Below are 12,813 nucleotides of genomic sequence, written 5' to 3'. Positions count from 1 at the left end.
GCTAATGCTTTTTTTAGCTAGCTGTACAGTAGGTATACAGTAGGTATACAGTAGGTATAGGGCCATATAACCTCTGGATAAGTGTAGTGGTTTCGTAGTAACCTAATGTGAGACTGTACATGAAATTTCAATCTTATTTGATTTGATGTTTCAAAGTAAAACCTCTCAAAATCCTAAATCAAACCAGAAAAATAATGTCGGTCAGAGAGGTGACCTACAACATTTCCTGCACCATTTATAATAATTATCCTACTGAAAGAGAAATTGAAGCCTTTTTTCTTCCTGGAACAAAGCTTCCCTTCACTAATGGAAAATCTCAGTGTTTTGCTGAAGGATGGATCATTCCTTCTCCTGTACACCAACATACAGCAAATACATGTTATCACAGAAGCAGCCATGAAATAGGTAGCCTGATATCTGCAGGCACATAGGCACAACAGACATGCTGAAATATACTGTGCGAGCTGTGAAATGGGACATTTATCAGCTGGAGTTTTGTGCTGCTTGTCCTCATTTCATACCGCAGAGGCTGCTTAGCAAAAAAGCAGCCATTTTTAAGCTGTCTCTTGATCTGTTGTCAATGGTCAGTCTGTAGCGTCTGAAGGTCTGCTGGAATGAGTTTAAGTTTGAGTTGGAGACGCAGAGACAGAATGAAGTGAGCTGTACCCCATAGTTTAGACTCAGATTAGATTAGAAGTAAATGACTCTGTTGGTATTCAAAATGGCAGTGCATTGGGGTTGTGTTTGTGAGAACATGAGTCATTATCCCGCATGTGAAGCAGAGTCACATGGGCTGAGGACTCAGTGAATATATTTGAATACTTGAAAGCCAATGTTAAGAACACTGGATTAATCTGGGTTGTCGTTTTCTGAGATTGCTTGGTTATTTGGTAAGATAATATAAGTGTGCATCAGTATGTTGTTACATTTTCTATATCTGTTTAATAGGTGTAGTTGTTATTAAAACCATACCTAAATATGCAGATGGCTGCAGCACAGCTAAATGTTTTGGGGCATGAATAAGGTTAAGAACAAAGAATCGTTTCCCTCTCTGTTTATGTCTCCCTGTCCTTTCCGTCGGTGATTTCCATCAGGAACATGACATGTCAGCCATACATAAATACATATATACACGTGGATACACATGCTGTATTGTTAAACAGAGGTACGCAGAGCAAATGTTTAGCAGGTCTACGGCTAGATGAGAGCATGCTGTGTGTAGCCGCTCTGCTCGAGGCCGTCTCCTTGCTCCTTTCATTTGAATGCAGCAGCCTGAAATCAAGTGTAAAACTGTCAAGATTTGTCAGTGTTGCGCTTCCACACCGCACTTATTCGAGTGGACAAGGAGCCAGCGAGGAGCACAAAGGGCAGACACAAACAAGCGTGCATGTGTGTGTGTGTTTGTGTGTGTGTGTTCTGTATGACATTTGAGGCCAGGGCAGAATGTGAGAATGATTGTGTTTATTTGAGGTGATTATAGTGACTGTGGAATGAATAACAATGTGCTGCCCTGCCCTCCTCAGTGATACTTTCCCTCTTCAAATATTCAGCTAAATTCTTCTGGAATGAGTCCAGTTTTCAGATGCTCTGAAAGTCCTCCTCTCCTGCTGTTCAACAACTGAATCTTAAAGTTAACATGTAAGGAGGGAAACATGTCCAAGATGAAAATTACCTGTAATTAAAAACTAGTTAAGTAAAATTTGTAATACCAAACTTCAGGAATACTTCAGAAATACTACTACTTAAAATATAGAACATATATTATTGTTATTGGTGCATTAACATATAAGGAGAAAGGCATTTTTTACATACTAAACCAAAAAGTTTAATCTCTACAACAACATGCAGCAGACAGACATCCCAGGCACACTTGAATAAGGGATGTTGTGATTCTTGATCAGCATCTTAACCCTCATGGATCATGAGGAACTTGTGCACATTTAATCTTAAATTGCAAAGTAACTACTAACTAGTTAGAGTCAAACTGAATTTTGTTGTGTTAAAGTACAATGTTTCTCTTTGAACGGTATTGGAGTAAGTACAATGTAGGATAAAGAAATATGCTTAGTCATGTTCCAACGCTGAATACTGGATAATGAAAGGACTCTCCAAAAACACATTTTGATGTCCCCTGAAGTGGAGTTGTTGTCTCCTCAGACTCTTCAGCCATATGTCTTATTTTCTTTCTTCTTTTCACAACATTGCTACTGTCCAAGTATAAACCGTGTCACCATGCATCAGATCCCATTGGTAATGCTCTGGTTAATACATTGCAGCTCAAAGATAGATTTTAACATCATGCCAAAATCCTGCCATAAAGTGTGTCAATAGAGTAATCATTGAAAGATTAGAGCGAGCAAGCTATTAAGTACCACCTGCTCATTAAAATAAACATTCTGTCAGAGCCTCACGCTGCTGTTTGCTCAAATGGCTTAAATTAGCATTGAGTAGGGAAAGATCTGCACTATTAATCTGCTAAGCCTCCATGATTTAGACTTCTGTAACATGCTACAGAGTGTTAACCCTCGGCTGTGCCTCTTCTGAAAATTAATTTTAAAAAATAAACTTAAAAACAGATCCAAATTAATTATGCCTTTGCATCAGAAATACAGTATGTTCACATGGCTCGACATGTTTCCTTCCTCATACTTAACTTCTGCACTTCACAAACTGCTATTAATGCCGTCATAAATGTCGCGTGTAGACCAGTGTTGTTAACAGAAATGTCTTCAAGGACTATGGACTGAACATGAGTCAACAAATGGAACATCACAGGAAGAAAACTAAAAATAAAATGCACCTTTTAAACCTTGAATGGTGCCTGTAAGACGCCATTTAAAAATTGCTCAGGCTTACTTGGGCTGCACGCTAAATTACTGCTGTTAAATTATGATAGCGATTATATTAGTAATACTGAGGTGGTGGTGAGAAAAATAATGACTTTGTGCTGCATGAGTGACTCGGGTATTTTGATTGAAACCTCTGCACAGTCAACCTATTGGAAATGTAAACAGGAGTATAGAAACAATTGATTCAAATTAAAACAGGACTTTGCAGTCGATCATCGCAAGCACTGGACCGCAATGTGAACCCCAGCTGTATCTGTTATGCTGATGATATATTAAGCGTGTCATGTGGATCGAAAGCTTTTAAATGTTTCTGCGTGGCACAGCCGTATGTACCTTAAACACAACTGTAAGCAGAACAGAAACTGATTGATAAATGTTGTCTATTGTTGTCAAGTAATGCCAGGAAGGAAATTACATTTGAGTGCCCTTAAGGGAGCATGCAGGTGTGAACCCTGAATAGAAAATGGTGCTGGGAAGAAGAAGTAGAAGAAGAAGGGAGGTGGGATGTTCATGTTGTTAATAGCCAGTCTTCTGCCAGCCCCCCCCTTACATACTCACACAGAGAAGAATACACACTCTTGCTCTTCAGACTCTCGCCATCGCACACTCTCAGCCTCTTTTCCTTTTCAGTCCGCTTCACCCCTTTTCTCTCCTACGCCTCAAAAAGGGCAAGCGCGATCAGCAGAGCATGAAGCTTTTTTAATTGAAGCACATACAGTATGTGCCGTTCTTAAGCTGCGGCAGTTTGGATCGCATCCAAGATGTGTCATTGACCGGGAAAGGGCTGCCATTTCACCTCAGTTTAGAGAATCAAAGTGGCGGAAAGAGAGACACAGTAGGGAGAAGGTTATATGCGAGGAGGCACTTTGTCGGTTTTCGTTCAACTTCTCTGATGGGAGATAAACTGGCGAGAGAAGCTTAAGTCAAACGTAGAAGAGAGCGGCAAGCAGAGGAATCACAAAACACGTGGAGATGCTGTTTGGTAAGACTGTTATCTCTTACAGTACGTGTGTGTGTGTCAGAATCAGCTATTTATGGGAATATGGGGAAATTATATGTCATGAGATGTGGTGTTTTTTGTGGTTCCATCTTTCCTAAAAGCATGTGAGTCCTCTCCTTTCCAATTTGTGCTTTTACAACAATGACTTTACATCGTTGCTCAAGGGCAGGCTCAGTCTCCTGCCTGCCATCTGCCCCCTTTCAGTTCCTCTGCATCCAAAATGAGTCCCCAGCCTGTTTGTTTTTCTAATTGACCCCTTTTGATGAAGCCAAGTGTGGAGTCCAGACCAATACAAAACTGTCGCTCCCAAATGTGTCAAGTCATTTTAAAGCCACACAAGAACAGCGCTGATATCACTGTGCAGATTGCTGGCAATTATGTCTTTGCCTCCCGAGGGAAATATGCCCAGATTAGCTCATATAATTGGAGCCTGTTAAAGATAAAGGCAGTGTGGGGATTTTTTTTTAGTCATTTGTGTTTGTTTTTTCAGCTAATAGAACAAGATTTTGCTTGCATTTAAGTTTTGATTTTACTTTTAGAAACACTTTAGTTTTTCATTTTACTGGCTCATGGTCATTATATAGTTATATAGTTTTGTTGTGCTATACAGTTTCCTGTCTGAAGTTCTGAGTTTGACCTCTATATAAATGGTTTAATATGCATATGTGTAGACCTGATACGATAAGTGTTGCTTAAATGTGACATTTTTTAAATGTTTTCAGTTTTAAATCACTCTAAATCGATCATCTTTGGGTTTCGGATCACTAATTAGACAAAAAAGGAACTTAAATATGTTACTCCAGCTTCTGGGAAGTTGTAATGGGCAGTTTTCACTATTTTGATTAATTGAGAAAATAATCAGCAGATTAACTGGTAATGTCAATAATTGTCAGCTGCAGCTCTAGATGTATGTTTATATTTTTAATTTTGGATGAAAACTGAGGCGGATTATTGAGGATGATGAAAAAAATGCAATTTCTCATCTCAGTCGTGTTAGCTTTGAATTATGTGTATGCATGTGCATTTTGTGATACTTCAATAGCTTGTGCACACATACACACTGTGCTGTCTGTGTGTGTGTGTGTGTGTGTGTGTGTGGACTGAAATACTCACATGTTTCTATGTGGCAGCTCTGGATGCTTTCTTCTTTAAATGGCAGATTAGAGAGATCAAAGGGAAACAGTTGGAGAGGAGATAACTGTAGAGTATTGCCTGGTGGCCATGCTGCAGCTGTCCCCACCCCTCCACCCCTCGTCAAGAGCTCCGTTTTGAAGCTGCGCTGACAGCCTATGTATATAAATCTCATTCTCTGTTCTCAGGATGACACGCAGCGGATGCAATGATGTGTAAAAATCCTGGATGAAGAACACTTTTGTCATGTCTTTCGCTACATCTTTTGTTTCAGAGCAGCAGACGAGAAATTGCTTGTCGCACAGCAGAAACTGGGGGAGTTACAGTGGCAGTGTTGGTATTCTTGCTCAATACATTGGCTAAAACCTTTATAACACAACCCATCAGGAGCACTGTGGTGTAATAACGCACAATGAGAGCTCTGTGTTACACCTCCTGACGTCAATGATGCAAATGACAGTCACTTACAGTACGACATGCTCACTGGGTTTAGTCATTGTTCAGACGGCCACACCATAATTGCATCTGAAATGGAAATTAAGTGCATCCAGTGGTGATGCCTAAAATGTGATCGACACATGGTTGGTTCAAGTCTGACTGCAAGAACTTGGTAAAAATATTTACAAAGGTCCCCCAGTCAAGCTCTTTTCAAAAACATTAGATTAAAATTACAAATTGCTCTGCAATGCAACAGGAAACATGGAACGGAGAACTGATATGATAATGCTAACCTGGTTAAAAAAAAAAAATAATTTTCTTGTGAGCTTTTGGTAGAAGTTGGTAAAACAGTTTCAATAAAAAAAAAAAATAGACACCATAAAATCAGTAGTTGAGTTATGTCCCCAATTTTTCTACAAATCCAGAGCCATGTTAGTTACAAAATTTTAACTAAAAAGCAAAACCGTTAAAATAAAGAAACTAGTGGGCAATTTTACATGAAGTATACGTAATAACTTGTGACAAAGTAAATCAGCAATTAGAGCAAAATTGGAGATGATGCAATACAGTGGAAAGAATTATACGTTTCTCCACGACTACAGATATTTTGCTCTTTACTTTTACTCTGAGTCATTTATTAGGCACCCATTAACATTAGAGTAAAGAAAATCGAGTGTGGTAGTATGACCCCTCATATTAGCTACGATCATATCTGTGTTCTGTGGGGGTGGAGAGAGATGCAGAAGTTTTTTCAAAATGTTCCAAGAGACAGAAGTTCATAAGTCGGTTTAGATGGGACCATTAATTTTCCTGTTGGGGATCGAATTCGCTATCCAGCAGTGTTAATGACTCATTATTCTAATTGTAGGGTAATACATATGGCACAGTATGGTTTTTATTGCAATACTGATACTGCAGATCATCTTTGAGAACAAATTTAATTAGACTACTGTGCTTTGACTCAGTTCCTTGGTGTCGGTGAGATCTTTTTATTTGTGCCACAGCAGTATCTGGAGCGCTCATTGTCAGAGTGGTGCCAAGCTTTCAAAGTGGCTATGAAAGCATAGGACCCTGTTTTCTTGGGGGCTCAGCACTGACCATTTGCCAGATTTGCTTAGGTATTTCTGATGCTCAGCTGAGCTCACAGTGCACAGGTGAGAAGAACGGCGCAAACAGGTGGGAGTTTCTTTCAAATGAGACAGAGAATGTGTCTTACACTTTTTCACTTATGTGATTATATAAAAATAATTAATAAAATTAATAAAAACTAACAACAAACAAATTACATGCAGCAAAGGCACAGAAATAACAATAATTTTTACACTGAATCGATGTTTAATGCCGGAAAAGCAGGACCACCATTAAATCAGCTGATACTACATTACAAGCTTCCTCTTGAGTGCATTGAATCCTTGCATCAATATGAAGGCAGCAGGGCAGATATGTTAATAAATCTGCAGCCTCTGATTGGACAGCCAGTTATGCATGGTCGTCCACTGTGTTTGCCTCGATTAAATTACATTCAGATGACCCCAGGCTGCTGTAAAATAACACCATGCAAACCTCTACACACATCAAAGGGGTCTGTTATAACTTGTTATTCTCCCTTGTAGAGAATACCACAGAGGTCCATGTTTATTCTCGAAATGCATAACGAAGCAATTTATGATATGATTCAACCCATCACAAAGTGAAATACAGTAGAATTATGACCAAAAAAGCGTTAGATATACGAAATTGCTTCTCTGCTATTTCTTACCTCGTCATCCAGAAAACAACATGGTTTCCTGGAGATGCCGATTAGTCATTCGTTGAGCTATTGTCATAATGTTTTACTATGATTAGCATGGGTATCTCAGAGCTGTGAGACTGGCTGAGAGCTTGTTTATGAATCACCACACCCTCAGGTCTGTGGTCACCTTCAGCCAGCCCTTTTGTACTTGTGCGTTGTTGCATACGCATGAACCAAAATAGCAGGTGCGTTTGGAGATGCCCACACAGTCTGTGCACTCAACACCAAGACTGCTTTGTGTTTGTCATGGTGTCTGCACAATTAAAACAGAGGCCAGAATCTCATATTTCTGTTTTCAAACAAGAATTGTATGAACACAGATTCCCTATGCAACAAAAACAATTTTTTTGCATGTCCATGTCAAACACAGTCCTCTATTTTAAATCTACAAATGGCATTTTTATAAGTAAGGGTTAAATTTGGAGTCTAAGGTTAACGAGAGAAATAATTGCTAACAAAATCTTTGCATGAATTGTCAAACAACCCTTAGAGTTGGAGGCAAATGTGTACTCTCATCCGCCACCCAACCTCAACACATTTGCTTTGACTTGACATAAATCTAACATCTCATTCGCAGCATCCTGTAGCAGTAGGGGAACATGTCTTGTACTAGTACCTGAAGCACAGACACTGAATTTGCATTTGAACACATCATGCTCATTTCACTTTTTTTTTTTTTTTAATCGTCAGCTAACTATTTTGATACAGTATGCATATGATCCAAGATTTGTGTGCGTTATTCCAAATGTTAGGCTATTGCTGTAGAGGCTCACATTTAAACATGCCCTCCTTTATCTCAGCCCAGCTAACAGAGACTGACAGCCCCAATCAGTCATTTCAGGGCGTTGACAGTGTGAGTTTGATTAGCCTGACAAGTAATGACTGCAGGAGTTCTCACACACACACACCCACACACACAAACACTTTTTACCTCTCCTGGTTGATGGTAATAAGCAGTACAGGCAATGCACATAAAGTCAATGAAGAGTATGAAGTAACCTTTGTTTTGCACTGTGCACACTGTGTGCGATTTCTGTGGGGTTGAGTTGGTAATGTTAACATTTATGATTTATCTATACAAAAAAGACTTTAAACTGAGTTTATCTTGATAAATGTGTTTCATTTTCTGATTTGCATCTGTTCAGTCAGTGCGATGTGGTGTATGAATATGTTTGAATGATCCTGTGTGTGAGCAATAAGCATTTTGAAAGCAGCACAGTTGAATTTGCAAAATAATTATTTTAAAATATTTTTTGCTGTGCTTTTTTGTACACATAGAGGCTTAGAGTGACTCACATCCCGCATTAAAATGAGAGCAAAAACTTTTCCAAATGTACCCTGGGAATGGAGCTGCATGCCAACTACATTAAGTCATCTTAATGATTTAGACACATGCCATGGATTTCTATTACATTCTGAATTTGCCAAGAGCTCATGCAGCCTCAGGATATCTGGCAACCGGGGATCTGCTACAGCTTGGCATCAGATCGTCATCACCAGGACTGTGAGAGGGTCTTCTGAGGGGGTTTGTGGAGGCCATGTAGGACTGTCTGTTGGCCACATGGTGAAGGCACCGAAGGGTTCTTTCTGACTGTTATTTTGGCAATTAAGAAACCCATCGTTTTAAAGCACATTTAGTCTATAAGGGGTTCATCTAAGGGCTGGGTGAAATTTGACAACACACAATACACAAGAACAGTATAATAGAGATGTAGATTTCTGTTTTATGATTCTGGGTGAGAATTAGGGGCAGGGCAAATTGATTAAAACATTTTTTTAATCAAATTTGACTCAAACCCTTCTTAGTTAGCAGGATTGTAACCTCTGTTACTCCTGACAACAAGTCCATCCTTCCAGGGGTCAGTCATACGGCTCTTGATGCTCCTTAATTGAGTTCCATTAAGTGTAAAAACGTTCAAAATACTGGCATCTTATACATAGCTGTGGATGCAAATGCAGTAGCAGTAGAAGAGAGATGATTGTGTACTGTCCTCAACCTAACCTAAAGATTTAACGCTAAGTTAGCTAGACTGATGCTAGATGCACCAACTGTGTATGTGGTATTTTATTACTGAACATGGAGGCTTATCACTCCACGATCCTGAGTCATATCTGTGATTTTTATATGTTCTCTGTCCTGTCCTCTCTGGTTTATGTGAGGGAAAATGAAGCTGCTGAACTGTATCATTTCAGGCTTTTGAAAATGCTTTAATAGAAATACACGAGAGAGAGAGAGTGTGTGTGTCATGAAATTTGTTATGGATATTCACTGTTCCCAACTGAGTGATATCCTGACCTTTTGTTTAGCACCACAGTTTGATCAACATTTTCGATTTTGCTGCAAAAAAAGGCCATATTTTCATTTTTCAAATTTGCTGTTGTTATGTGCAGAGGACTAATGTTTTGATGATGCTTTTGCACATCATCATCATTCGGTTACCATGAGATTTACTGAGCACATTCAAGTTCCTGAAAGAACATTGTGAGAAGTGAATCTGTATGATTTTCATCCTGCTAAAGAGTCTGACTGTATCACATCTGTGTTTGGTTTTCATTTGCACTTATCTGTCTGAGCCCTCCTGGGAGTTCTGTGATGTGAGGAAAGGATATCCAGTTTAACAACAAAACTAAACAGTCACCCTAAATGGGATCTAGCACTCTGGCAAAGCGACAATTTGTTCTGTTGAAGCAGTTTATTTCTGTGCCACCACCTTTGGGGGATGGACTCTGGAGGAAGCTGGCACTGATACACCTTGCATGTCCTTCAAACAGGAGTTGTTAGCCTGTAGCTCAGCCTCTGTCTGAACCCCACTGTCTGCATTAACTTTGAGGAAAAGTGCAACTCCCTGCTCCTTGGATGTGGAGTATTTCTAAGTTTTGACATGCATGAAGCTGGCTTTGCAGGATTTCTATACCTCCCACTGGCTGCTGTTCATGACCGACTGACTGAGGACATTTTCTGTTGTTACTCTCTTTTTGGAGTGATGATAAATGACAAACTCTTAGATGGTTCAAATGGACCACGGGCTTGAATTTAAGATACACACATGATCGCACACACGCACACTGAGACACGCACAAACAGGCACACACACCTACACACTATACATTCTGTCAGCAAAATGTATTCACATTTTGGTATTTTCTGAAATGCTGACTTGAATGAAAATATTGTGCATGCAAATCTGGCGACGTGCCTCGAAAATCAACCAGAAAATGCAAACCTGCTGATATATGCAGCTGCCAAGAGACATGACATTGCCTAAAAATGTTGACTGCTAATTCAAGTGCTCTCTATTAAGATTTAAGCATAACACTGTCGGGATGTGTTCATGATTAGTTTAGCTCGTGCAACCCTTTTGCCTTTTCCTTAAAAAAAAGGAGCATTTTAACCAACTGGACATATTTAAAGGATCAAAATTTTACCTGCTAGCATTTTATGGAGTGACATACCTCAAGTGTCAATAGGAAAAGGGGTTTCATAGGTCACTGGATGTCAGCCTCTGAAATACAGGAAGTTGGTTATTTAAAAAAAAATGCACTTCAAGGGTATATGATATCATCCTGAAAGGCTGATGCTAAAGCTAACTAGATAATTTGTCTTAACATGACCCTGTTTGGCTCCCAGTCATAACATTTTATATCTAAAAGGTCAAAGGTCAGGTTCACTGTATCGGCATAATTTTCTGCAAAAACGCTTTTCTCTTTCCTTTTCAATCCTCCACCTTTTAGAGTTTGTAGTTTCTTTGCAGCAGCATCCATATTTGAAGCATTGTTGTCCATCACAAGCTCATTGGTTTCGCTGATACAGAGCTTCAGGTGATTGATGTTGCATGTTCTTTCATGTGATGAAGCTCTCTATCAGTCTGGACAGACAGGGATGTAAACTGCAACTTCGCTGTTGAAGAAGCGGTAACTCTAGTTAAATGCTGAATATCTCTCTTACTATAGCTCCACCATGTGCTTGAAGCTTGACAGGACTGCCATGCCTGGTTACAGTACCTTGTTATTCTCAATTTCAAATACCAGGTTTGGCAAACTTTCCTGTCCTCCAACAAGCAGAAGAAACTAAAGAGGTCCCTAGAACATGCTTTTTCTGACCTTGGTAATACATTTGCTGATGTTAACTTGTCTTCTTAAATGCACCCTTGATAAACATGATGCATCAGTAGGCAGAGATCCTGTGATTCTCATCTCTAAAGCTGCTAATGGAAGATCCTTCAAACTCATTCTACCAGGCACGCAGCCAGAAAGCAGCATCGAGACCGAAAGCTGCTAATTACTAAGTTCATGGGGCGGATAAAGCCGCAACAGACTTTAAATATCAATAAGTATGTGCTGCACATCTGCTGACTGCCTTTTAACAGGTCTGATTGGACTCAACCTTATCTCAATTCAAGCAGATGGTGGCAGTTTATTTTAAGTGTGCTTGATACAGACGTGCAGAACGCTATGGAAGGGCAGAGGGCTGGTAAAGGAAACAAAACACAACACAGCAAATACTGCTCTATCTGTGCTGCGCTGATAGTGCATTCGTGCTCATTTCCCAGCAGATCAACGTTATCTCTTAGTGTTTGTTTGTCCTGTATGACTGCGGTGCAAAACCGTCTCGGGATTCAAATATGTTACCAGCCGAGCACATCGTATGCACTGAATTAGATTTTTGTGTTTACCTGTTTTCACAAGACAAAGTCTTCGAGACATAAACAAGATACAGAAATGGAAGAGCTTACTGAGAGTGACTCAAACGATGCTTGACCCGAACAAAGCAAGAATATTACTTTCTTTATGTGCCAGACACTGCAGTTAATACATTGAGTTTGATGGCAGTATTAACATTAGACTAAATATGGTGCTTTGTTTTGATGTTCTTTTTATATTTGGGAGCTGATCTGCTCTTTTTATGCCAGTATTTTGGATGAAACGGCTATGTTAACGTTATGAATTATGACTCTCGATGGTTTTTAGTTTAATTAAAGGCTGGTGTAGCTTGAGTCCTTTGCAGGGTATTCTGTAATTTTTATTTTTCTTTGACCAGAGGACGCGAGTCCCGGGTTTCACCTTGAACAAATTCAATACAAGTTTTTGAACCCTGGGGTGAAAATAGGCCCACGGTGCTCCAGTTGGAAGTAGGACAGATTACTGCAGGGAGCCTGATCTGGGCTGGATGGTTCCCTGCAGGTAGAAATTCTCATGAAGCCGCTGGCTCTGCCAGCTGCGGCTGTGTGAGTTTAAATAGACAGTGACAGCCAGGGGGAGAATTTGTCTGTTGGCCGCCAGTCGTGGCCTAAATGTACTTTGTCACAATAAAGATGATTTATTTAAGGACCACACAGTGCAAGACGGGGGCAGCATTTTAAGCCATCATGGAAATTAGGCCTTCACTGTCCACCGTTTTGTTTCCAGTGAGGGAACTAAGCAGAGCTGTCAATGGTAGTTTTAATGGATGCTAATTCATCCTCCAGAGCTCATCATAAATGCCTAGGTCTCTGCCTGTTGTGTAAGCAATGAATGGCATCATTATTACTGCAAAAGCGCAGTGCACTAACCACTTCTGTTTTATGACTCAGAAAGCTGTGCGCTTCATACTATTATGGGGGTGA

At 39.8% G+C, this 12,813-nt stretch overlaps 1 protein-coding gene across 3 annotated transcripts in view; it reads left to right on the top strand.

Annotated features, from left to right (window-relative positions):
- Window positions 1-12,813, top strand: part of LOC124052922 (zinc finger protein 385B-like) — a 58,996-nt gene that overhangs the window by 29,155 nt on the left and 17,028 nt on the right. Inside the window, exon 1 of one of the 3 annotated variants that reach the window (XM_046377720.1) lies at window positions 3,407-3,831. The exons of the other annotated variants lie outside the window; for them this stretch is intronic. Within the exon in view, the coding sequence (XP_046233676.1) occupies window positions 3,822-3,831 (10 nt within the window). The 5' untranslated portion in view covers window positions 3,407-3,821. Of the gene's footprint in view, window positions 1-3,406; window positions 3,832-12,813 lie in introns of those variants that run through there. 3 annotated transcript variants of the gene reach the window in all.

This window comes from Scatophagus argus, chromosome 21, assembly GCF_020382885.2.
Source record: "Scatophagus argus isolate fScaArg1 chromosome 21, fScaArg1.pri, whole genome shotgun sequence".
Lineage (NCBI taxonomy): Eukaryota > Metazoa > Chordata > Actinopteri > Scatophagidae > Scatophagus > Scatophagus argus.
This window is presented reverse-complemented; position numbering and strand designations above follow the sequence as displayed.